At 41.3% G+C, this 28,000-nt stretch overlaps 1 protein-coding gene across 1 annotated transcript; it reads right to left on the reverse strand.

Moving 5' to 3' along the window:
- Positions 1-20: 20 nt before the first annotated feature.
- On the reverse strand, positions 21-27,997 carry d2hgdh (D-2-hydroxyglutarate dehydrogenase). The gene is made up of 10 exons (XM_078410605.1): positions 27,888-27,997; positions 25,984-26,365; positions 23,688-23,745; positions 18,086-18,225; positions 17,073-17,266; positions 13,853-14,021; positions 8,903-9,046; positions 3,956-4,098; positions 2,318-2,483; positions 21-2,051 (listed from the first exon to the last, which is right to left on the reverse strand). The coding sequence occupies exons 2-10, from the start codon at positions 26,324-26,326 to the stop codon at positions 1,789-1,791; spliced, it is 1,620 nt and encodes a 539-aa protein (XP_078266731.1). The 5' UTR covers positions 26,327-26,365; positions 27,888-27,997; the 3' UTR covers positions 21-1,788.
- Positions 27,998-28,000: the final 3 nt, after the last annotated feature.

Here is a 28,000-nt window from a genome sequence, read left to right on the forward strand (position 1 = left end):
CGTTCCCTCCGCAACTCCCTGGTCCACTCGTCCCTTCCTACCCAAACCACTCTAACCCCGGGCACTTTCCCTTGCAACCGCACGAGATGCAACACCTGTTCCTTTACCTCCCCCCTCAACTCCATCAAAGGACCCAAACAGTCTTTCCAGGTGAGACAGAGGTTCACCTGCACCTCCTCCAACCTCATCTATTGCATCCGTTGCTCTAGATGTCAACTTATTTATATCGGCGAAACCAAGCGCAGGCTCGGCGATCGCTTCACTGAACACCTGCGCTCGGTCCGCATTAACGCAACTGATCTCCCGGTGGCCCAGCACTTTAACTCCCCCTCCCATTCCCAGTCTGACCTCTCTGTCATGGGCCTCCTCCAGTGCCATAATGATGCCCGCCGGAAATTGGAGGAGCAGCACCTCATATTTCACCTGGGCAGTTTGCGGCCCGGTGGTATGAACGTCGACTTCTCCAACTTCAGATAGCTCCTCTGTCCCTCCCTTCCCCTCCTCCTTCCCAGATCTCCCTCTATCTTCCTGTCTCCACCTATATCCTTCCTTTGTCCCACCCCCGACATCAGTCTGAAGAAGGGTCTCAACCCGAAACGTCACCCATTCCTTCTCTCCCGAGATGCTGCCTGACCTGCTGAGTTACTCCAGCATTTTGTGAATAAATCGATTTGTACCAGCATCTGCAGTTATTTTCTTATACCATCAAGCAACATGTTCCAGACTCCATCCCTCTGTTTTATTTGTTTTTTACAGGTCATTAAAAGACCGGAGTGTGATAAAGATTAATATTTCAGGTGGAATTCTGTCACACATATTCAGCTTTTGTTTTCCTGCTGATTCACATCACCACAGCAAACAGAAGCCATAGAAATATTTGTTAAATCTAATCCACTTTCTTCTTCACTCATTTGACAATTATATTTTCATCTTTAATAATCCCATCAGAATATAAAGGCCTTGCTCTAAAGGCACTGTCCCAAATTGCTGTTATGCTATTTCCCAATTATCTGAAGAGCTGGGTCGTCTATTTCAAATCTTATTCAGACTGATTGGATTACATTCACCTTCGGTGAGAATTGTAAATGAACCTGAGTAGTTTCCAAATACCACACTGGCATACTACAGTTTAGCAATTCCTGATTGTCTCATCTCAGAAGCCATGAGATTTGAAAAAAATTGTGCGGGGCTCAGTGGAGAGCAATGAGTTGAGAAATCATGAGGCCAAGTCTAACCCCAAGCCTGTAAACTGGGCTAATGCCTCATTGCACCATTTGTGGAGTGTTGCACTGATTATGTGGCATCAAACCAAAAATAATGAGCTTTCTCCACAAAAAAATAATGCACTGATTTTAAAAAATGAATTTCTTTTACCCATTGTCATGGCCAACATTTATCTGTCTCAAAATACAAAGCAAATTATTGATATTCGTCTTTATAGTGTCTTGCTAAGTGGGAATTGACAGCCACATTTCCTGCATTTTAGACAAGGTTGTGAAATGCTTGGGACATTGTAAGGTTGTGAAAGGCATTTGAGAAACAGGTTCCACTTTTGCCTTAAATGCAAATGCCACATTAGTAAAACAGAGGATGTCTATGCGAGTTTACTGCTGCAGCTTCTGTGAGCCGAGGGAGCTTTATTCTGTCTCTAACTGTGCTACACATGTCCCGGAGGCTTGTATTGAAAGGTGCACAGCTTAAAATAATAAAAAATAAACACGATAGCATTTACAAGCAAGATCCCTTGTGAAATTTCAAGCATTTACAAGCAAGATACCTTGTGAAATTTCACTGAGTGGAGGACGGCAGAGTTTTATAGGGATTTAAAATTCCCTTTGGATCCAGAATCGCTTTCATCTGCTGCATTATCTGTACCGCCACCCTGGGCTTACTGAAATAAATTAAGTCTTTTTTCTTAAAGCCCAGGCCATGCTCAGCACTGATGCTTCCATAATACTGAGCAGTCCATTCATACAAGTAGGGCTCAATATTGTTCAACAGCTGCTGATCTTGTGCTTGAGATACAACATTTAGGTGCAAATTTCCATCACCTAAGAAGAAAAAGAAATATTGCAATGACAGTTTTAAATATTGGCGACACTACCCATTGCCTTTAAATGGCTGTACACAACCCTCCCCTTTAAATACACAGAATGATCTACCAACACCCGAGATGAAACAACCCCAGTTTGAGTTGCTATCTTCATTAGAGGAATGGAGCAAAAATTAAGTTGAAACAAATCTACAATAAGTAACATGCTGAAGCCTTGACTTTCCTTCACCCATTCCAAATAAGCAGCACATCAGTGAGTCTCACCCAGGTGCCCATAGCCAACAACACGCTTTGCCCTCTTCCCCAGCCTTCTCCTCATGTCAATGACGATATCATAGATTTTCTCCAGTGGTAACGAGATGTCGTATTTATATGTATAGCCATCGTGGGCCAGTGCTTCGGTGATGCATTCTCGCAGAGCCCAGAGTGCCTAAAGGGAAGAACAAACTCATTAAGACTGCTCAGCATCTCAGGCTTCTTACCTCCTTAAAAAGTACAATTACTGACTGATCCATGTGTAATTTTTTTGGTCAAGTATAGCTGCAAGATCAATGTAATGTGCTTTGCAATGGCACAGACAGAGTGGACTGAATATCTCTTCTTCTATGTAGAGCCATGGAACAAGCACCACATTTACTGACCCACATATCTTACTGGCACACTTCGTTCTTATAACAATTCTTTTTATCATGTATAGTCTTTTCTTTGAGTGGATAGCATGCAACAAAAAGCTTTTCACTGTACACATGACAATAATAAACTAAACTCACTAGCTCTCCACTCTGCTCTGGACAGTTTACCCAATGCTTAAAAAAACGAAGTGAGTCAGCATATATTACGAGCCTAAAACAGTGTTATCTAATATATAACTGCACGGAACTGCAGATGCTGGTTTATACACACAATGGAGTAAATCAGGGAGTCAGGCAGCATCTCTGGAGAACATGAATAGGCGATGTTTTGGGTCAGAAGAAGGTTTCCGACCCGAAACGCCACCTATCCATGTTCTCCAGAGATGTCAGTTTGGTAGTTGAGTGGAGCATTAATGGGACAGGCTTTGGAAGCCGAAGTCTGATAGGGTGACACCAAGTATCTTTTCATCAAGGGTCCCAAAATTTGGGAGTCTCACCCTTTTTTAAATTGAATTATTTTAATCCATGAACTGCTTAAATCTCCTTTTTAAATGGCCACCTCCTGTGATCTGAGATAGACACAAAATGCTGGAATAACTTAGCGAGTCAGGCAGCCTCTCTGGAGAAAAGGAATAGGTGACGTTTCGGGTCGAGACCCTCCATCAGACCCTTCATCAGAGTGATCTGAGACTGATTTATCTTCGACTTTTCCTAAATCTCAAAAGCAGAAAAATTGATCCTAATTTTGAACCTCTACCCCTACTTTATCATTCTTCCTTACACTCTAATTAATTTTATTCATGGACCAGTATGAACATATTCCCTACATTCTGTATTTCAACTGTGTGAATCCGCTCACAACGAACTGAGTTACTTTTCATTCCTTGATTCCTGCCAACTTTTCCAACTTGATGTTCAATTTTCAAATAAAAATTCCACATGCATATACAATATAAAATTTCTCTCAATATAGAATCACAGATTTTACATCCACGCCCATTAAATCACTCACCACTACTCAAAACTGCAAAAACAGTGATTAGGCAATGGCTAGTTCAAGATGCCACGCCTGTGGATTCTCTTATTAGGGTTGATTGAAAAGACATTTGATATAACACATAAAATAAAGCATGATAGTGCAAAACCTGTAGTAGTCTAATAATTATCAATGAAGTCAACCAAGTTATGCAGGACACCTAATTAAGTCTTTCCATTTTGATCCAATACATAATATTCTTCAGAGGAGAGATCAGGAGGAACTGTACTCTACCTTTATCTTATTTTCCTCAGTAGCTATTGTCCCATCAGTCACCAGACCAGAGCTCATCATCATCTCCAGGAAACAACTAAGCTTCTCCTGATCATGGTCACTGTTGGATCCCGACGTTTCTATCAAAACATAGAATGGTGCCTCTGGAAGAGGGTGAATAGAACACAGTGAACATCAGTAACTTTGTCAGATAATAAGAAGTAGGGATAAAGATAATATGTTCATGTAAAATGAAGTGAAGGGAGGGTGAATCAGGGTATGTGATTGGTAGAAACTCACCCTTGGGTGCTAACAATGAGTGCACCAATAAAGCAACAACTATCCTTTTAAAACTCAGTTCTATTTAAGTCAATAGAACCAAACTTAACAAAGAAAGTGGCTGAAGGCAAAGAGATCTGAACATTTTGTGTGAATACATATTGTACAAAGCCATGGAGGTGTAAAGGCACGGAAAATTCATGAAGCCATCTAATGCCAGAACACGGTCTGGAAGAGTTATTCGTAAACCTTCTGCACCACAGTTTTATAAATACTGTTCCAATCTATGTAACCTGCAGCAAACCTTTTCCTAATTTTCTATAGAACAACAAACAGCTGGGAGAGTGAGTCTGCCCCTGGGCTTAGGAAAAGTGCTTAGATCACAGGGGGGAGTGGGATCTGCCTAGGGTCTACCATAGGTAGACCACTGGCCCATCTCCGGAAGGTGACTTTGACTTTTGCTCAAATACAGATCAGGAAATCAGAGAGCCATTTGGAAAGGTCGCAATTTTAAGCCTAAAATTTCCCATCTCTTTCCTGTACCTCAGGGTATATTGCTCTGCTGCTGCACAAATGCACATTTAGGGACATCACCACGGATGAAGGCCAACTCCAGGGAAGAAAGAACGTAGGGAAAAAAATAGTTTGAGAAAGTAACAGAGATGCCAAAATTAAAAAGGTTCTCTCTATGAAAATAAGTAAAGTCATTTCTGATTAGAGAGAAAGTCAGACAACTAATTAGTACATAAACACCCATAAACACAAATTTAAAGCTAATTGCTATATTGCTGCCAGGTTAATGTAAAGGTTGAGGTCCGGAGTACAATACCAATTCCTCCTACAAATAGAATTATGTATTTCATTTAATCCAAAATGTATTTTTACATCCGATTTAAAAGTACAATCACTGACCCATTAGAAATGGCAGTTTGACATCAGTTACATTGCCATGACTTACATATGCTTGCAAAAAGACAAATATAACCATACCACAGCATAAAATGTACAGTACAGAAACAGTCCATTCAGTCCAACACATCTGTGCCACCATTTATGTTCCAGCATGGACTTCTCCACTACTATTCACCTTAACTCTTCAGTATAACTTTAGATTCTTCTTTTCCTTTGTGTTTTTTTTAAAGCTTCTCATCAAACGCATCTATGCTGTCTCAACAACCTCTTATGAAAGTTCTACACTCTATAGATAAATATATGTGATTTATTTGTAACCACCTTATATTAATTGCTCTTATTAGATAGATTAGATAGATTAGGCGAGTGGGCAAATGCATGGCAGATGCAATATAATGTGGATAAATGTGAGGTTATCCACTTTGGCGGCAAGAACAGGAAAGCAGAGTATTACCTGAATGGTGACCGATTGGGAGAAGGGGAGATGCAACGTGACCTGGGTGTCATGGTGCACCAGTCATTGAAAGCAAGCATGCAGGTGCAGCAGGCAGTGAAGAAAGCGAATGGTATGTTGGCATTCATAGCAAGAGGATTTGAGTTTAGGAGCAGGGAGGTTCTGCTGCAGTTGTACAGGGCCTTGGTGAGACCGCACCTGGAGTATTGTGTGCAGTTTTGGTCTCCTAACCTGAGGAAAGACGTTCTTGCCTTAGAGGGAGTACAGAGAAGGTTCACCAGATTGATCCCTGGGATGGCGGGACTTTCATATGAGGAAAGACTGGATAGACTGGGCTTGTACTCGCTGGAATTTAGAAGACTGAGGGGGGATCTTATAGAAACATATAAAATTCTTAAGGGGTTGGAGAGGCTAGATGCGGGAAGATTGTTCCCGATGTTGGGGGAGTCCAGAACCAGGGGTCACAGCTTAAGGATAAGGGGGAAGTCTTTTAGGACCGAGATGAGAAAACATTTCTTCACACAGAGAGTGGTGAGTCTGTGGAATTCTCTGCCACAGACGGTAGTTGAGGCCAGTTCATTGGCTATATTTAAGAGGGAGTTAGATGTGGTCCTTTTTGCTAAAGGGATCAGGGGGTATGGAGAGAAGGCAGGTACAGGCTACTGAGCTGGATGATCAGCCATGATCATATTGAATGGCGGTGCAGGCTCGAAGGGCCGAATGGCCTACTCCTGCACCTATTTTCTATGTTTCTATGTTATAGGTGGAGCCATCAATCAAATCCTTTTGTGATTTTAAAGACATTGAACAGATCGCAATCAAACTTTCCTTTTCCAAGAAACAAGCTTGTTCAATATATGGACACACAAGGAACTGCAGATGCTGGTTTATTTTAAAAAAACCTCCTCATTCACATCCACCCAGGGACCCCAACAGTCCTTCCAGGTGAGACAGACGTTCACGTGCACCTCCTCTAACCTCATCAACTGCAGTGATCCCCATGTGGCCTCCTTTACATCCTTTACAAGTGTATACTATGCGACCGTCACCAAACATTTGCACTCAGTCTGCAAGGTTTGCTGGATCTAACCATTTAACTCCCCTTCCCGTTCCCATAATGACATTCCTCTCCTGGGTCTCATCCATTTCCAGAGTGAGACCACATGTAAACTGGAGAACATCACCTCACATTCTGCTTAGGTAGCTTACAAGCTAATGGTATGAATTCTTCAATTTTAGGTAACTAACCTAAAAACAATCCCCCCTGTCCCCTCTTTTTCCCCTCGCATTTCATACCTCTTCTATATTTCTTGCACATTTTTTGTCTTTTTTATCCCTGGCCTTTGTGTAAGCATCTGCCAATCCTCCACCTATCCATGTTCTCCAGAGATGCTAGTGTGACCTGACTAAGGTTCTGTACAAGTTCAGTATTATATTTGCTCCACTTTTCAATGTTATCTCTTGAAGTATGAATGTCAACACCCGTTCGATTTTACCAGTGGCCTACTTGAGCTGCTATTAATGGTTTGTGATTCTGTACCTGATGATCCTGTAATCCTTTGCCAACACAACATCACAACACATTATTTGAATGCGTGACCCCTTATTCTTTTTGCCAAAACCCATCACTTTTCACTTACCTATATTGGCATTCATTTGGCAGCCAGACATCATTAAATAGGTTTATTCATGATTTCTGGTCTCTAACATTTTCCTCTCAATTAACTGCAACTCAATTTAGTGCCATCGCAAATTTTACACTCGTATTTCCAATTCCAGAATGGATTTTGTTTTAGAGATAATGAACCTTGCAGAACTCCACCTTCTGATATTTTCCAATCTGCTCTTTCTTTGTCTTGTGATTTATTACCACTCCTTTGAATCCACATTTTCTAACCTTAGTCACATATCTGTGAGGATTTTATTGAAGACTTTACAAGTATTCCACATCTGCTACATTAATTTTATTTATCCTTTCTGTTTTCAGAGAGGTTGGTCAAGTATGAATACACACTAATTGTTTTTATTATATTCAAATTTTTGAGTAAGGATTGCATTATCTGAAAAAGGGTATCGACACAAAACATCGCCTAACAATGTTCTCCAGAGGTGTTGTTTGACCTGCTGAGTTACTCCAGCACTTTGTGTCCCTTCATTGCATTGACTTTGCTGGCATCAATATTAAGCTATAATTTTATCTAAACTTTTTCCATCTCCCATTTTAAATATATGAAACACATTAGCTGCCCTGTCCTTGGCATTATTCCATTTTTCAATGATCTTTTTAAAATGTTTTTTTGTAATAGTGTTTCTGTTATCACTTCCATATCTAAAATCCATTCACACCATGCACTTCATCCTTTCTACGTTGATCATTTTATCAATTGTCCCCATCCTTTCTATATAATTTGAGCTCCTTCTTCTAACTTTGTCTCCACCTTTAGTCCTTCTAGAAAATACTGAGGTAAAATAATGATTCACAGTATTGCTGCCATTTCACTGACGTTACTAATGGGTTTATTGTGTGAATCATTTCCTTTTGCTATAGGAGGCCATTTCAGCCCAAGTCTATGCTGGCTCACGGTGTAATTTCAGTCCACAAATAATATGTCCTGTAACTTATTCTCCCCACATTCATCCACTCATTTACACGGTGCAATTTACAGAGGTCAATTAACCTACCAACCTGCACGTCTTTGGGATGTGGGAGAAAATTGGAAATCCACAAGGCCATAGGGAAATGTGCAAACTTCAAACAGACAGTGCCAGACATCAGGATTGAACCCAAATCTCTGGAGCTGCAAGACTCCAACTCCACTGGCTGTATCACTATGCTGCCCACTTAGAGGCCCTGTCCAAATTTTTCTTCACTTATTTATGTGATTCCATGTGTCATTATTATATTCCTTGATAATTGCATTGCATTGTTTCACCTTGCTTTAATTTGTTTTGATCCATTTCGTAGCTTCTAGGCATTCTTTCAGTGCTATCTATTTACGCAATGCATGTCTTCTTCTTTATGTTGAATTTGCTCCAAATGTTTGCTCCAAGATTAAAGTACCACCAGCCCAAAGGAAACAAATATCCACGGGGTTGCGATCACTATTGTCATCACCCTCTCATGGTACCATTTAAATGGAAGCAAGTATGATCAGCTTCGATCTAATCAAATGGAAAAGCACATTTAGGGTTTCTCCTTTTCTGATGAATACCAACTACCACAATAGTAGTTATGGCTGTGGGAATAGTTGATTTCATGAACCCAGGTATCCTACTCAGAAACCTGTAATTAATCTTCTATAATCTTTCTTTTCCCATCTTACCTCGTAACGGGTTTGTCAGTTTCAGATGCTCAGAGACAATCTCTCTGCACCCATAGTCCATGAATTCAAACGCAGAGAGAATTTCACCCAACATGCCTTTAGACTCCTTGAATATGCCCAAGAGTTTGTCAAAGCCGTCACAACCTTGAAACATAGATCAAATTCATATATTTTATATATTGCAGAGAAATAAATTAGTTATATTCTTAATAAAGAGGAAATACAGCAGAGAATATATATTCTACGAAAGTTAGTATATATTTTACAATCATAGCATGCTTATTATGCAAATATCACATGCTTATTGTACAGAGCTTCAGTACTTTATCTGCCTCTTCATAGTATGTTTTATTGCACATGATGAATATGGAAGGAAATCAGGCACAGAGACTTTACTGTGGACCTATTGTAACCGAATACAGAGTCAAACCTCTTTACCCATTCATGGGATGTGGGCTTCTCTGGCCTAGCCAGCATTTATTTCTCATGCCTAACGACACCAAAAAATATTGGAGACAAACTTCATTCGACAATCACTGCACTTCATGTGGTGATGTTTCTCCCACTGTGCTGTTAGAAAGGAAGTTCCAGGGATTTGAGCCAAAGACATTGAAGAGTGTGCAAGATATTTCAGAGCTGGGAAATTATGTCGTTTACATGGAGTTTCAAGGCAGTTGCTTTTCCATGTGACCACTGCACTGGTCTTCATAGAAAGTGGCACAGGTTTGGATTGTGATGCCACAAAATGCCTCTATGCATCTTGTGTGTTGCAGCCGTACTAATGATGGAGGGAGTGGATGGAAAGCCATTCAAGTTGACTGCTTTGTTGTGAGTAAAACTGAGCTTGAATGATACTGGACATCACTCATCAAAGATAATACAGAGAGTTCCATCACAGCAGTGCAAGGCCATAGAGACAAAGATCAGCATGTGATTTCAGAATGAACATTTCTTCCTGTCAATATTTGGGGTTTTCTTTCTCTTTCTTCCTAATACAGTCCAGCCTGTTGGGCATGTCCCACAGCCTTACTATTAGCAACACGTAACACAAGCAGTGAAGTATAACAGGCATCCAACAGCCTCACTGTCATTTCATCCGAGATATTCCCGTCTGTAAAGAATTGCTGTATAATCAACAACATTACATCTATTTTTTTGCATAGTTCTGTGGGTATATTTTACAGGGCTGGAATACATGGATATGGTAGACAGTCAGAACCTTTTTTCCAGGGTTGAAATGTCAACGATGAGAGGGCACAGCTTTAAGGTCAGAAGGGGAAAATTGAAAGGAGATGTGCGGACAAGTTTTTTACACAGAGAGTGGTGGGTGCCTGGAAAGTTGTGGGTCCCTGGACTGCCAGGGGTGTTGATGGAAACAGATATGATAGTGGCATTTAAGAGGCTTTTAACATCGCTCCCTGAAACATCTGCGTCCCTGCTTTGGGAAACATTTAAAGCGTTTGTGAGAGGATGTATTATTGCTTTTCAAGCGTCTCAAAACAAGAAGAACCGAGCTGAACAGAATGACCTGGAAAGTCAGATAAGACAGTTAGACATAACAAATGCCATCGCTCCCTCTATTGAAATACATAATAAAATTGCAGTTCTCAAATATAAGTTAAATTATATCCTTTCAGCTCATATTTTAAGGCTTTTTCAATATACTAAACAAAAACATTTTGAATTTGGAGATAAACCACAGAAATTGCTAGCACGTCAACTCCGTAAATTAGAAGATGATTCTACAATTCATAAAATTAGATCAGAAAATGGAGATTTGCTTAAACTACCTAAGGATATTAATCAGAGATTTTTGCAATTTTATCAGTCATTATATTCATCAAAAATAACAGATACTTCTGCGCAGATGCAAAAGTTTTTGCAGGAATGTAACCTTCCTGGTTTGAATGTGAGTGATAGAAATTTACTGGGCGCAGAAATAACTATGAAAGACGTTGAAGAGACTATTAAATCCATGAAAAATGGGAAGACTCCTGGCCCTGATGGCTTAAATAATGAATTTTATAAAAAATTTAGTGGTTTGATCTCTCCACGTTTGCAAACTGTATATAGTCACGCCTTTAAACAACAGAGATTGCCACAAACTCTGACTGAATCAACAATAATCCTCATTCCTAAAAAAGATAAGGATTCTGAAGACCCTGGTTCGTATAGGGCGATAGCCCTTTTAAATACTGATCAGAAGATATTAGCGAAAATTTTAGCTCAGAGATTAAGTCTAGTTATAGACAAATTGATACACCCCGATCAATCAGGCTTTATAGCTAAACGATATTCATTTTTCAACTTGAGACGCTTGTTTAATATAATTTATTCAAATAGATTATTAAATGAAGATTTAGCAATCATCTCGCTAGATGCTGAAAAAGCATTTGATCAAGTAGAATGGCCCTATCTTTTCTCAGTGATGGTAAAATTTCAACTAGGTGAAAATTTTTGTGCATGGGTGAAACTTTTATATACATCCCCAACAGCTAGAATATTAACTAATCAAATGCTGTCATCTAAATTTCATTTAGCTAGGGGTTGTAGACAAGGATGTCCACTATCACCACTTTTATTTGCCCTTATTATAGAACCACTTGCTGAGAGTATTAGATCAAATTCAGATATTCATGGCTACAACACTAAACATACAACCAATAAAATTTCTTTATATGCGGATGATGTATTAATATATATTACAAAGCCAGAAATTAGCATTCCGAATTTATTAAATCTCATAACTCAATTTGGTTCATTTTCAGGTTATAGAATTAACTGGTATAAAAGTGAAATTATGCCAATATTGGAGCATAATCCGGCCATACTTCAACAATTTCCTTTTAAAATTGCCTATGAAAAGTTTAAATATCTTGGAATTTACGTGACTAGGAAATATACTTCTTTATTTAAATCAAATTTTCCTCCTTTACTTGCTAAATTACACAGAAATATCCAATTTTGGAAAACACTTCCTATATCATTAGTTGGTCGTAGTAATGCTATAAAGATGATCTTTCTTCCACAGCTACTATACTTATTTCAAGCAATTCCGATCTATCTTCCAAAAAAGTTTTTTTTAAAAATTGATTCAATTGTTACTAATTTTATTTGGGACTACAAGACTCATAGAATAAATAAAAGACACTTATGTAAGTCTAAAATTAATGGAGGAATTGCTTTACCTAACTTTTTATTTTATTATTGGGCGGTTAATATTAAAAATATAACCTGCTGGTTGGATGATTCTGATCAACAACCGGATTGGTTAAAGATGGAGAAAGAGGATTGTTTACCATTTGATATTGGTGCGATCCTCTTAGCTCCAATAAATTTAAATAAAAAAACATATGGAGGTAATCCCATTATACATAGTGTTATCCGTACCTGGAAACAATTAAAGCTTATGTTAAAATTGAGTAAATTATCTGTTTTCCTTCCTATTGCGAATAATCCTTCTTTTAAACCGTCTGTCTTAGATAGAGGCTTTGCTCAATGGAAAAGTTATGGAATCAAAAGGGTGGGAGATCTTTATCATAAGGGAACTTTTCTTTCGTTTCAGGAGTTACAGCAGAAGTACGGATTACATGTTAATAATTATTTTAGATATTTACAACTTAGAGATTATGTAAAATCACACATGCAAGAATATAAGTTTAGAGGTCCAGAAACACTTGATGTATGCCTGAATCGACATTATAATTCAAATAAATTAATATCCTTTATTTACAATACTCTCCTTGACACTGACATTCCGTCATCAGAATCTTATAGACGAGCATGGGAGGACGAATTGAATCAACTTATAATGCAAGATATATGGGATGAAAGTTTACAACATATACATCAATGTTCATTGAATACTAGACACTCCTTAATACAATTTAAAATAATACATAGATTACATTATTCGAAGACGAAATTAAATAGGATTTTTCCTAGTATCTCTCCTATTTGTGATAAATGTCAATTTCAAGAAGCTAATTTAACTCATATTTTCGTAACGTGTATAAAAATGCAAAACTTCTGGTTGGAGATTTTTAAAATAGTTTCTAAAGTTATTAATAAAAAGTTAGATATGGACCCAAAATTAATTATATTAGGATTATCAGAACATACTACAAATTTTACAGTAAGTCAGGTACATTTTCTTGATTACAGTCTAATAACTGCGAAAAAATTAATACTTAAATTTTGGAAAAAACCAATAACCCCCACAATTAAAATGTGGACTACGGAAATGACAGAGACCCTGCATTTGGAAAAAATAAGGTTTGCCTTAATCGACAAACCTGAGCTATTTTTAAAAATATGGTCTCCATTTATTGAATTTTTAGAAAAGTAAATGTGTTTGGCACAGGACTAAAATAAAAAATTTAAATTAAAAGTTGAAAATTGAGTCAGGGGTTGGATGTACAACTGTGGTTATTGTCTCCCGGATCTACTCCCTTTAATTTTTATTGTTAGATCCGTTTTTTTTTAACTCTTTTACTCTCTCTCCCCAAGTTTATAGTTTTTTTTATTTTATTTTTACTTTCTCTCTCCAAAAATTTAAAAATTGAAGCTATGTAAGAACTTTGTAACAAATGTGTTTTTTTATTTCTATTTGTACATATGCTTTTCAAAAAATAAATAAAATAAAATAAAAAAAAATAAGAGGCTTTTAGATAGGCACACGGACATGCAGGAAATGGAGGGATATGGATCATATACAGGTAGAGGAGATTAGTTTAACAGCAACATATTCGGCACTGACATTATGGGCTGGAGAACCTGTTCTTGCGCTGTACTGATTTAAGTTCTATACACTCACGAGCCAGGTCTACACAGGGAAACGTTGTAACTCTTGGAAATTAACATGCTGTTAAGAGACCATCTCAGCATAGCCGCCAATCATAACAAATTCCCAAACATTCTTGGTAAATATGATTATGTTCTTGCCTTTACCTAAAAGCACTACATTGACAGAGGCTGGCTTCCTTGGACACAAAATGGACACAGCTGTGATTATCCCAAGTGTGCCTTCAGATCCAATAAAAAGCTGTTTGAGATCATAGCCTGTGTTGTCTTTGCGGAGTGATGTTAGACAGTTCAAGACAGTTCCATCTGCGAGTACCTATGAGCAGAAACAAAGTGTGAAGGAATGGTGTATAACAGTTCGCAAACAGTAGATCACTCACAGGAAATGCGAAGGAACTCTGTAATATTCTTGATGAGTACCAATGAAAAGTCAGAGACACAGCATGGAAACAGGCCCTTTGAAACAAAAGTATTTGTTCAATATATTTACATTGGTAATTTGTAATTTGTAATTTATTTGCCTTTCATTGATCTCTTCCAATTTGCACATTTCTCCAAATCTCTCACAATCTTCTGTTTCTTGCCAATCTTTCTGCCTTTAGTCATTAGTGTGACCAAGCACTACTAATTTTCTTTATTCGCTGAAATACTCTGGGTTAAAATAATTTCTGTCACTGTTCAGAAACTTCAATTCTGTGATACAAATTTATTTCCAAAGGGATCAAAGAATTATTGATATTTTTTAGACTAAATCTAAACCTGTCTCAGCCATATTGATTATCTACCCTTTTTAATTGTCTAAAAATTAAAAATTATGATTATAAGTTTAGATGTCACTATAGCACTGTCAAATTTAATTTAAAATTATTTCATATTATTATCACTCTTATCCATGGGAATCTTTACCAGAATATACCAGAATAGGGCGGAATAGTGGCGCAGCGGTAGAATTGCTGCCTTACAGCGCTTGCAGCACCGGAGACCCAGGTTCAATCCAGGCTACGGGTGCTGTTTTTACAGAGTTTGTACGTTCTTCCCGTGACCGCGTGGGTTTTCTCCGAAATCTTTGGTTTCCTCCCACATTCCAAAGACGTACAGGTTTGTAGGTTAATTAGCTTGGTATAAGTGTAAATTGTCCTTAGTGTGTGTAGGATAGTGTTGATGTGCAGGGATCACTGGTCGGTGTGGACACGGTGTGCCGAAGGGCCTGTATCCGCGCTGCATCTCTAAACTAAACTAAATTACTGTTTAACTTTGATCATTGCAAATACCAGATGTAAATAACCCATTCCCTACCTGATTCCTCAAAATGTTATTCTAGAAACTTATAAAAATGTCTTGAATATTTCCCATGTACTCAAACATCTAAACAATTTTTGTCAAATCAGTTTATTAAATCTGTATGAATATTAAAAGTCATCCAAGATGACAGCGTTAATGCTTCTATAATTTGCTGACTTGTATTTGGTTCAATATTATCATTACTTTTGGGGCTGACGTATTAATCCTACCAAGAATTTTCTGCCCCTTATTATTTTGAAACGCCGCTCACTTTATTATGCCTCCTGGTTTTTTGGGCTCAGATACCTCTTCACTAATGTGTTACCTCGTTCCTTATTACCAGGCCTACCTTTTCCAATTTGCCTATCCCTTCTAAAAGCCAAGTATTCTGGAATATTTAATTTCCAACTTTTATCAACCAGCTACCAAATGCTGTAAAGGCTACCATACTAAGTCTACTTACCTCTAATTAACCTATTTATCAATCTACCTTGCAATGAATATGTCGCATCTTTGGTTTTATCTTTTTACCATTCTTCCCCTAAGTGGACATAGTCGCTAATGTTAATTATTAAATAAACACTGGCCTGGATGGGATCCATGCCAGTTAGAGTTTGTAGATGCGTTTACACAGCCAGTGTGGATCTGAAAGTTGTTAGTATAACCTGATGAAATTTCTGACAAAGTGACAGAGAAGGCTGATGAAAGAAATGAGGTAAGTAATTTTTGGAAGGATATTTTGAACTAATTGGACAAAAGGCTGACAAGAAATTGATAGAGCCAAAGATTAAAAATTGGCTTTAGGACTGAATGCAGTGTCAAAATAAACTGTTATTTTTAGACTGGAGGATGGTAGAAGGTGTTTTTCCTTGACAGTCTGTGTCATGTCCATTTTCTCTATGTATACAATTGTGACTTTGTTATGGATGTTGGGGAGGATGTGTCTCCTAGTTATAAGGTCCTATGTGATTGGAGCAGAATTAGGCCATTTGGCCCATCAAGTCTGCTCCGCCATTCAATCATGGCTGATCTATCTCTGCCTCCTAAGCCAATTCTCCTGCCTTCTCCCCAAAACTACTGACACCATACTAATCAAGAATCTATCTATCTCTGCCTTAAAAATATCCATTGACTTGGCCTCCACAGTCTACTGTGGCAAATAATCCCACAGATTTTCCATCTTCTGACTAAAGACATTCCTCCTCATCTCCTTCCTAAATGAACGTCCTTTCATTCTGAGGCTATGACCTCGTCCTAGACTCTCACACTAGTGGAAAGAACTTCTCCACATCCACTCTATCCAAGCCTTTCAATATTCTGTACTTTTCATTGAGGTCCCCCCTCATTCTTATAAGGGTATAAATATAAGTTCTGGATTCTCCCACAAGAGGAAATATCTTCTCCACATCTAACCTGTCAAGAACCCTTGCAGTTCCAACACCTCACCTCTCACATTTCTAAACACCATGAGATAAAATGGACAGGAAAAGTTTAGAGGAATATGGGCCAAATGCGAGCAAATAAGCAAATAAGCTGAGATGGGACATCTTGGTTGGCATGGAAGAGTTGGGCCTCAGGGCCTGTTTCCATGCTGTATGACTCTACCATTCTAAAAGGTTGGAGCGTGCCCAGCTCTTAACTCATTTGATAATCCATCAATCCAGATCTCAATCTATTAAAGTTTCTCTGAACTGATCCTAATGTCTTTACATCCTTCCTTGAATAAGAGTACCAAAACTGTCCACAGTTATATGTACTTACTAAGCTATAGGACTTTTCGATACCCTATAGAACTCAATTATGTCATTATAAACTCACTCAAATTTTCCAGAAATAAACAATAACATTGTGTTAGCTTTCCTAAACACTTACCTAATAGCCTTCTGACAATCATGCAGTTAGATGCCTGGATTCCTCTTTACAATGAAGCTCTGCAATCTCTCACTATCTAGATAATGTACCTCAAAGGGGAAAGTAGCAGGGGGAAGGGATTTGAAAGTTAATCAATCATATTTCAGGAACTACATAATCCTTCTTTAAGAGGCCAGTTTGTTTCTCATAGACATCAATTAATCTGGTTTCTTACCACTTCCAGTCCAAGCACTGTCCCTCGCAGAGATCCATACCTCAACAGTCTTAATCCACCAGCATTGGTAGCCACATTCCCACCAATGTGACAGCTACCTTTCGATCCCAAGTCAAGGGGCATAATATAATCTTGTTCAGCAAGGTAATTGTTCAAATTTTCTAAAATGCAGCCTGCCTGGCATACAAGAGCTCCTGAAAAAAACAGATTTACACGAACGGTAAAACATACCCTAATTACGATAGTTCTCCCACCACCAATGAGCTGGACATGAAGTGTGAACTGTCTATAGTGCATGGCAGCAATTTGCCATGTTATCTTTGATATTTTCCCAACCCCAAACACTATCTGAGGAGAACCAGGGCAGCAGGCATGCCAGAATACCATCACTTGCAATTTTCCCGCCAAATCATGCAACACTCTAAGTTGGATCACTTTACAATCATTGCATCTGTACTGGAACTCCCTGCATTCCAGAATGACAATCTATCAATCGTGGTCTGCGTATTGGGAGATTGATTGTTGTTGAGATGTCAATTCTTTTATTTAGAACTAGACGGATGTGCACCCGTTGGGTGGAAATCTCTGCTGCGGGCCCAGCAACCCTACCGATCCGCGGAGCCGTTGCCGGGTGAGGAGTGTCCCCCGGGGCCGTGGGCAAGCGAGGGGGGACAGGGAAAAGCCATTGCCTTCGGCCACATTTCTCCTGTGGGTCCTCCGGGGGGGGGGGGGGGGGGAGGAGGAAGAGCGCATTTATTAAAGTTTATTAGGTAAATTGTTTTTAAAAAATAACAGAAGTTGATTTATTCAGACCTCGGGGGAATGGTGAGTAGGGTGGGTCTAAAATTGTCACGCTATCTTGTACCGTTATTTTCAGGATGAAAACCGCACAAAGAAGCACGGGACAAATAAACAAACGGGGGAACAAACATACAGGAAGTGGGGAACAAACAAGATGAGAGTTTTAGTATATAGATAATATATAGATTGTGAGTAAAGAAAGTTGCTCTCACCGGTGTTCTTGTTGAAACTGATGATGTTATTCATTTGAGCTGTTGAGATAATGATCTCATCAAACACTGGCACACTGCCCCCCACTAATCCCGTGTTGCCACCTTGAGGGTTCACAGCTAAGTTCCGATTATAACAATACCTGAAGAAAGCAAACGGCCTGTTATCAGTGCCACCATAATTCTAACAAAATGCTAAATATATTGGGAACATCGTGCCAAACTAACCATACATTAAAACCAATACACATCATAATTATACCAAAGTAATCATAAATAGTCATATACTGTAAACACAAATTACAATTACGATCAAATTCCTTTTCATGCTTTAATAATTGTGTAATGGCAACTTTCCGACATTTCCAGTGACTTCTTTCCCAATTGCCATTACCACACAGAGTGTAGGAGTGATCTTACGCAGACCCAACATAACAGATCTTCCAGTCGATTTTCCAGTTTAATTAGTTGTTTATTGAAGTAGTTGTACAAACAAGGAGATGAACATACCAGGCTTTACTTATTTCGCATACAAGTTGTAGCTGGCTGCTCTGTCCCTAGTCTAGTCCCAGGTCAGGTCTTTCCAGTCGATGGTCTGTCCAGGTCTGGTAAGAACTGTATGCTCTCCCTCCCTGTATCTGGGCACTCCCAGTCCCTTATGCCCATATATATACACCACCCTGCACATCTAATGACCGCCCCCAAGTGTCCAGAATAATACGGCAAGATATATCTAGACAAAATAATATGATATGCCAACAGTAGCTAGCCTAAACATAAATGGCTCCAACAAATGGGTTTGTGGGGAGAATGACATGAGATTAAGTGCAGGATTAATGCAAATGGGTGCTTGATAATCCGTGTGGAGTGAGAGAGTCGGTGGGCGTGTTTCTGAGCTGCATAATGTGATCAAAGGCGTGATGGTGGAATGAAAAATACAGAATAGTGAAAACATAATTGGAAATGGAGAACAAATCAAAAGGTACATATGACTACCTGTTTAGATGTTAATACTGTGGTCACTAACAACGTATGTTGGATTTCCAGGCACTTCTATGTTGCATTTCACATTACACGTGAAAATCTATTTTGGTGCAATTGGGAACCACCCTGAAAGAAGCAAGTGAATCTATCTGTAACTCATTTCACAAAAGACCCCTTGCAGTGAGAATTCTGCCACACACACAATAAACAGTTTTACAGTAATCGAGTCATACAGCAAGCCCTTTGGCCCACCATATCCATGTTAACTATCAAGCACTCATCTTTACTAATCCCATCGACCAGCACTTGGTCTACAGCCTTCATCTCTTGACAATTCAAGAGCTCATTTAGATAGTACTTCAATGTTATGACTGTACTTGCCTCAACATTCCTTCCACATTCCACTTACCGTCTGGGTGAAAACAATTCTTCCTTAAATCCTCAAATTAAATCAATGACCTCTAGGTTTAAACACCACCACTATCTATCTTAACTATCATATCATATCATATCATATAATATATATACAGCCGGAAACAGGCCTTTTCGGCCCACCAAGTCCGTGCCGCCCAGCGATCCCCGTACATTAACACTATCCTACACCCACTAGGGACAATTTTTACATTTACCCAGCCAATTAATCTAAATACCTGTACCCTCAGAAGTTTGTATTGTCTGTCAGATCCCCCGCAGCCTCCTCCAGTTCAAGGAAAACAAACACAATCCATCCAAACTCGTCAAAACTGAAACATTCCATCTTATGCAACATTCTGATGAATTTCCTCTGCCTTAGGTCTTTTTAAATAATTAGTGACAGATCACAAATATGCTAAATAGTAAAAAGCTAGTGTGCTTGACAAAAGCGCTTAGGTAAATGGTGATCCAGCTGTAAGTAATCTTTTCATATTTAATGACCATGAGAACAAAAACTGTGAGGAATGTTGTAATGGTCAACATGGAAATTGTGTAATGCGCAATTTCCTATCTCCAGTTGCATCGCTTGGGATGTTCTCAATATGTTCAAACCATTAACAAGATTAACAGGCAAGCTACACGGTGAAGCTGGTCTATGATTTCAAATGTACATTCCCAGATTTTTTAAGAGTAAAGCGTGTGTGGGACTCCTGGCTCTTAGTGATAAAGACTGTTCATTCTGCTCCTTTTAAGGGGGTAGTGAATTTTGACATTCAGAGTGGTGCTGTATTCAAGCATGCATAGAAATTGCAGCCAGCTACCTTGCAACCTTTTAGGAAGTGGGTTTAGCATGAAAGTGTTTCTGCCACAGGATGTCTTTTACCAAGGATGTTAACTATTTGGTTGAATACTGGAGGTGGTTCCCAAAACACCTGCTGGATTGCAAAGCCTCTGGAGCCACAATCTTTCAGAACAACTCGATCAGTTCCAAAATTAAAGCGTTCTTTTTATTTTGCAAGCTTAAGCTTCAACTCTCTTACTGAACCAGTCACAGCCCAGGAAAGCGAAGCAAACCAATGTTTACCAGTTTATATTAAAACTAAACTTCAATCTGGAGAAGGCTTGAATGTGCACTTGAAACCTATGATCCAAAACATTTAATATATTTAAGTAACCTAGATCACCTTTGACTTGATTTTCCATTCAATGTTTGCAAAGGACCTGGGAACAATGGAGCTCCTAGACAAGGCACTGCAATTTCTCAGAACGATTTTCATGGAATGATTTGTTTTGGGTTAAAGCGCAATGATTGATCCTCCACTTAAGGAGCAAATGTCTCAAACCTTGAAGATTACAGTTTAATCTAACTGTTTTGTACAAATGCTAAGAAGATCAAATGCTAAGAATTAAACTGCTCTCCTAGCTGCTAAAACATGCAAAGGTAAGAGCACCAGAGTTCTGGAATGGGCAATGTGCTCAAAGTCAGAATTAGCCAAACATTTTTAATGTTGTTGCCAGTGCCCTTCCCAGTGAAAAGGTGAAATATTTATTCACTCAGATTTTGGTCATTAATGACCAGAAACAAATAGCATTAGAGTCAAATATTGTTATAGTATCTGCCTCAACTACTGTAGATTAGTGTAATGGTGTCACTCATGTTATGTGTCATGCTTATGTAGTTACGCCCCTTTGGCTTTTGAGTGGCTGCTGTTTGCGTGATTCGAGTTAGTGTAAGTGCGACGCGCAGGCATAAGGACATGGTGCTGATCCACAAACGCGGTAAGGATATGCACCTGGCCGATACTCTTTCGCTTGCACCCCGGAAGACCTGCGAGGGTCCGCCCTCGCCGGATGACGACTTTGTTGTGATGAGTGTGTCTTTTATCCCTTCGTCCTGCATGGAGGACCTGGTTGCCCACACTGCTGTTGACAGTACACTACGGTCGCTAACCGCCGTCATTAAGCGCAGCTGGCCAGACCAGCACTACAATGTTCCGCTGCCAGTCCGGCCCTTCTTTGCTGTCCAAGATGAGCTCGTGCTGCAAGATGGCATTATTTTAAAAGGACACAAGGCCGTGGTTCCTGCCTCGCTGTACCACCGGTATTTTAACGCTGTCCATGCGGGACACCCGGGTGCTGAAGCCACTGTCTCACGGGCGAAAAGCATGTTTCACTGGCCTGGCATGGCTGAATACATCACCGAGAATGTGGCATCCTGCGCAGTGTGTAACAGTTTGGCCCCTCACCAACAAAAGCAACCACTTCTTCCACATCCGGTACCTGAGCTCCCGTGGTCTACAGTCGCAGCTGACATATTTGATTGGCAGGGCAAACAATACCTGGTGCTCGTGGATTCTTATTCAGGATGGTTCGACATTGATTTTCTCAGCAGCCCCACTTCCAGCGGGGTGATTTCAAAGCTATCACGCCACTTTTCAGTCCACGGATCCCCGGTTAAACTGCTAACTGACAACGGCAGTCAATTCACCAGCCAACAATTCAGGGAGTTCGCTGGACACTGGAATTTTCACCATATCACCAGCAGCCCCGAATTTCCCCAGTCTAACGGGCTGGCTGAACGGGCTGTTAAAAGTGCTAAACAGCTCATGGAACGTTCGTAGAGAGCAAAATCTGACATATTCCTGGATCTGCTTAACTTACGCAACATCTCCCGTGACCCCATCTTGGGTTCACCGGCTCAACGTTTATTGTCAAGGCAAACCCGTGCCACAGTGCCTGTATCCAATCAGGTTTTAGTCCCACAAGTGTTTCCACCGGAGGAGGTTCAAACCAGGTTGCAACAGAAGCGTGACATTCAGAAACGATGGTTTGACAAGACAAGTAGGCCACTGCCACCGCTGACCAAAGGGCAGGTAGTCCGCTTACAGACTGACAGAGGCCATGACCGTATCGGAGTCATTTCTGGAATTGCTTCAGAGCCACGCTCATATATCGTTAGTGCCGATGGCGGTACCTACCGACGTAACAGGCGACACATCCTGCCTGTGAACGAGCCAGTTCCTCCTCAATATAATCCAGATGGTACAAGTTCGCTTCCGTTTGCGCCTACTGGCACTCGCATGTTTTTGCCAGCACGGCAATCCATGCCTGTAACAGCTCCTTTGCCTGTTCCATCTTCGCCTCCATATTCATCGCCTGTTCCACAGTTTGCTGCTTCGTCTCCAGGGACATTGATTCAGTCTCCCTCGCCTGTGGAATCACCTGCTCTCTTCCCAGATAAGAGGAATGGAGATGGTCTCTATCGTACACGTGCTGGTCGTGTTTGCAGGCCGGTTGTGAAGTATCCGGACTATGTTTAACTTTCCTCCAGTTTGTCACCGATTGTTATACATGACGTGCTCAGTTTATGTGTCTGTATCGTTGTTGATTCTTTAAGAGGGGGGATGTAGATTAGTGTAATGGTGTCACTCATGTTATGTGTCATGCTTATGTAGTTACGCCCCTTTGGCTTTTGAGTGACTGCTGTTTGCGTGATTCGAGTTAGTGTAAGTGCGACGCGCAGGCATAAGGACATGCCTGCGATGTAGTTAATAAAGACTAAGGTTTACTATCTAGGTGTACGGCTCCTGTTATTATACAGCCCACACCAACAACTACCTCCTCTTTCAGCTCTAATCCCCCCCCCATGATCTTATACACCTCTATAGAATCACCCCTCAGCCTCCTGCACACCAAAGAATAAAGTCCTTGCCTGCCCAACCCTTCCCTGTAGCTCAGTTCCCCGGGTCATGGCAACATCCTTGGAAATCTTCTCTGCACCCTTTCCAGCTCTAATGACATGACTGAAGGAGGTTAAGAGGGGACATGCAGTATATCATTAGGAGAAGACTATAAAAAATATAGGATATGTTTAAAACATACTTTTCTTCCTAATCTTAAATATGGACATCCATTCTTCAAACAATGTTTTACTTATATTTATGTATGTGTATTTTAAATTAATTATCATCTATATATTTTAATATATTTTTTAAATGTATTATTTTGGTACTAGTACTTAATAACCTGATACTAATTTGAATGGGCACATTTTGTTCTTTAAATTTAGTTGTGTTTACAGAAACTGAAAGTTGATAGAAAATCTTTGATAGCTAAAAATTAATAAGATAGGAAAAACACCTTCAAACTGAACAAAAATTTAAACACACCAAACATTACATGAAAACAAGAGTTAACGATGTAGTACCTGAGGATCTGGGAGATCTCTTCTGTTGTCTGAGGACGCAGTAATGTCTGGCTATGACCTGCAATAAAAAAAGACTGCAATTAACAATCATAATTAATAAGTAGAATAAATCAAATCACAATATACAAAGTTTATAATCAGCATTTTTTTAAATCTCCATGTTATAAAATATTACCATTTAATATTAACAAGGTGGAACAGCACTATAGATGGTAGAGCTGCTGTCTCACAATGCCAGAGACCTGGGTTTGATCCTGACCTCGGGTGCCAACTGTGTAGAGTTTACATATTCTCCTTGTGACCTCGTGGGTTTCCTCAGGGTGCACCAGTTTCCTCCCACATTCCATATGCGCATTTGTAGATTACTTGGCCTCTGTAAATTGCTCCAATTATGTCGGAAGTGGATGTGAAAGTGGGACAACATATAACCAGTGCGAACAGGTGAGAGTGGACTCGGTGAGCCAAAGGGACTGTTTTCATGTTGTTCCTCTAAACTCAACTAAAACTAAAACATTAAGTGAGAGTCAATGAAACTGTAGACGCTGGAAATCTAAAACAAAAACAGAAAATGCTGGAAATACTCAACAGGTCAGGCCACATCTGTGGGAAGAGGAATAGTATCAATGTTTCAGGTAGAGCATTCTAACAAAGGATCTTTCATCTGAAATGTTGCCTCTATTTCTCATCCCACAAATGCAGCCTAATCTGAGTATTTCCAGCATTTCCCATTTAATATTAGATCGGAAACATAGCCTCCTCCTATAGAATGCGCAGACAATTTCATTCTTACAGGATTTATCTAACTAGATCACCAACATATTTAGCCCATTATCAATGGTTAATACACAGGAATAATAATTTAAATTAATAATTCCAGATTGTAACTCCACTCATAAGATCTTAAGTGATAGGAGTAGAATTTGTCCATTCGGCCCATCAAATCCACTCTGCCATTCAATCATGGCTGATCTATCTCTCCCTCCTAACCCCATTCTCCTGCCTTCTTCCCATAACCTCTGACACCCGTATTAATCACTCCTCGCTGTCCAGTATGTAAATTTACAAGATTTCTGCCTGTAACCTGCTCACCGATATCAAATATTCTACATATAAATCACATCAGTACTCACAGCTGTGATTCACTCCCTAGTATGTGATACCCTGTATGAACCTTGCTTCAATTCCTCAGTTAGATCGCTGCTCACAAATCAAACTGAAAACAGTGAATCTGTCAATGACCACTGGGGTCCACACATGCATATTTCATTGTGGAGATCTAGGTGCTGCTGTCACCCAAACCCTGCTCACCCACAGGCTGTGCTCATTTGTGATTTTCCTTGGTGTAAACTTCAGGAATAATTGAAGACCGGCTATTTATGAAATATTCACGGCAAAAAATATCCTGAAAATATGCTTTGTTGCACCGTGTAAATTATCTTTTGATGGCAACCTACACGTGTTAAACATCTATACTAGATCAAATAATCCAGTTTCATTAATGGATTATCAAGTTCTTCAATTATTCCAAAATTATGAGCTATTGCTTATAATAGTTCAGCATCACCCTTAATTTCAAGTATATCTTTCTTAAACTTTAAAATGTTTACATAGTAAATGAAAAATGATACGTTTTATTTTCCAGTTTGTAGCCTGTGATCGTTCATTAGTGGAGCTTACTGTTAGCCACTTGATATCACTATCACTGATGTTGGAGATAGACAAAAAATGCTGGAGTAACTCAGACTGGTCAGACAGCATCTCCGGAGAGAAGGAATGGGTGACAGTGAAGAAGGGTCTCGACCCGAAACGTCACCCATTCCTTCTCTCCAGAGATGCTGCCTGAGTTACCCCAGGATTCAGGTTTTTCCTACTGATGTTGGAGATCTACTTGAGTTGATGTCAATCAGCTGTGAATACAAAGAAAGTGAATGCCAGGAGAAAAACAGACGCGGAGTTTCAACACACTTGCTGTTTTCCTATTTCTGGTGTATGCAGTATTTTTTGCGTCAAGCCTTTATTAGTCTTTCTGTAAAGCTTTCTTCAAAATGCATGAGAACAGCTCAAGGCATGTCTTCCTCATTTAATAGAGAATTCCTAATCTTCATGACCTACCCATGCCCTCAAATTTTAAAATAGGACAAATTAAAAGGATTAAAAATAAAAATAACAAAGGGTCTTCAACCTGAAACGTTAGCTTCTTAGATTCACCCTTAATTGGTGGGTATTGCCAACATTTTCTGGTTGTGTTTTAAATTAAGATTATCCCATTTAAACCTTGCAGAAAATGCAATCCCACCTCGTAACGTCCGCATCCAGTCTACGTTGCTGGCTTCCAATACATCAGGGTCGGTTACCACGCGGCCTGGCAGCAGATGTTCGAAGAACTTCAAGTCTTCTTTCGTGATAGATGCAAAGGCTAAACGCTGGACACCGTACTGCTTACTTGTGAACTCCACCTCATGGCTTCTGCAAGTAGCAGCCAAGTGAAAGGGCCTCCTCCCTGCTTGCAGCTGGTGATAGTAACACTTATCGGGTACGAGTGACAAAGAGCGACAGGTTTGGATGTCCCGTTGTAATTGTCTGTACACAGATGAGCAGCGGGACAACCCTCGTTTGAAAAGAGCTCTGTGGCAATGCATTGCACAGTGCAGCAGGACCTCTGGGAGGCCTATGTGAACCTAAGGACAAATAGAATAACAAACTTCAGAACTTAATGGCCAAAGATTAACGATCAATAACATGCTACCAAGCGGGGGTGTTGTTAGCCACAGGGATGTAAGGATAATCATGGCATCCTGTTGAGGTGGGCTGCAGGGGGCCATAGAGAGATCCATCGAACCCAGAGAGATGGGAGAGCTATGAAACCCAGGGACAGGGGAGGGAGAGCCATAGATCCCAGAGACAGTGTGGAGGGAGGGCAATGGATCATAGAGCAAGATGGAAGGGGGACGGGGGAGGGGGAGAAGAGAGACCCATGGGTCCCAGCCAGGGACAGGGGGGGAGGGAGGGCCATGGATCCCAGAGAGTGTGGAGGGAGGGCAATGGATCCTAGAGCAAGATGGAAGGGGGACGGGGGAGGGGGAGAAGAGAGAGCCATGGGTCCCAGCCAGGGACAAGGGGGGGAGGGAGGGCCATGGATCCCAGAGACAGTGTGGAGGGGGATCCATCAAACCCAGGGACGGGACGGGGGGGGGGGGGGGGGGAGGGCAATGGATCCTAGAGCAAGATGGAAGGGGGACGGGGAGAAGAGAGACCCATGGGTCCCAGCCAGGGACAGGGTGGAGGGAAGGCCATGGACCCTGGAGTAAGATGGGAACGGCAGCCATGGGACCCAGGGTGAGGCTTTGAGATCCTAATGACGGGTCGGATGGAGCCCCGGGAGCACTGGCTGTGAGGGTTTAAGCCGCGAACATCCGGATGGCGAAGATCGCCATAAAAAGCTGGAGTAACTCAGCGGGACGGGCAGCGTCTCCGGAGAGAAGGAATGGGTGACGTTTCGTGTCGAGGCCCTTCTTCAGACCCTGGGCGGGCGGGCGGGGACAGGGACCCTGGGCCTGGGACCCTGGGCGGGGACAGGGACCCTGGGCGGGCGGGCGGGGACAGGGACCCTGGGCCTGGGACCCTGGGCGGGGACAGGGACCCTGGGCCTGGGACCCTGGGCGGGGACAGGGACCCTGGGCCTGGGACCCTGGGCGGGGACAGGGACCCTGGGCGGGCGGGGACAGGGACCCTGGGCGGGCGGGGACAGGGACCCTGGGCCTGGGACCCTGGGCGGGCGGGGACAGGGACCCTGGGCCTGGGACCCTGGGCGGGGACAGGGACCCTGGGCCTGGGACCCTGGGCGGGGACAGGGACCCTGGGCCTGGGACCCTGGGCCTGGGACCCTGGGCGGGCGGGGACAGGGACCGTGGGCGGGCGGGGACAGGGACCCTGGGCCTGGGACCGTGGGCGGGCGGGGACAGGGACCCTGGGCCTGGGACCCTGGGCGGGCGGGGACAGGGATCCTGGGCCTGGGACCCTGGGTGGACGGGGGAGGGCGAGGGAGGGAGGACCAGCCCCGGCCCGCCCGGTGGGAGTCCGCTGATGGGATCCACACACGGCTCAGGGCCTCCCCCTGCTGCCTGCAGCGGGGCCCAGGGATCGGGCTGGGACAGTTCCCCCAACTAGCAGCCCGGGCCTGGGCCGAGACCGCGGCTGCACCTGTGAGCAGCAGGCGGGCGGACTCCTCCAGTCAGCGGCGCTCCCGCGATCTCAACACCGCGGCCTGGGCCCGAGAGAGGGAGGGAGGGAGGGGGATGGTGAGGGAAAGGGAG

This window comes from Rhinoraja longicauda, chromosome 13, assembly GCF_053455715.1.
Source record: "Rhinoraja longicauda isolate Sanriku21f chromosome 13, sRhiLon1.1, whole genome shotgun sequence".
In the NCBI taxonomy this organism is placed as follows: domain Eukaryota; kingdom Metazoa; phylum Chordata; class Chondrichthyes; order Rajiformes; family Arhynchobatidae; genus Rhinoraja; species Rhinoraja longicauda.

Bases quoted from the DNA above. Each gene is read 5' to 3' on its own strand.
- d2hgdh (XM_078410605.1), bottom strand. From the start codon at position 26,326: ATGCATTGCCACAGAGCTCTTTTCAAACGAGGGTTGTCCCGCTGCTCA. The intron at 23,746-25,983 runs GTGGGATTGCAT...TTTTTATTGCAG, and splicing joins CTGGATGCGGACGTTACGAG to GTCATAGCCAGACATTACTG. The intron at 18,226-23,687 runs GTACTACATCGT...TGCTTTCTTCAG, and splicing joins GAGATCTCCCAGATCCTCAG to GTATTGTTATAATCGGAACT.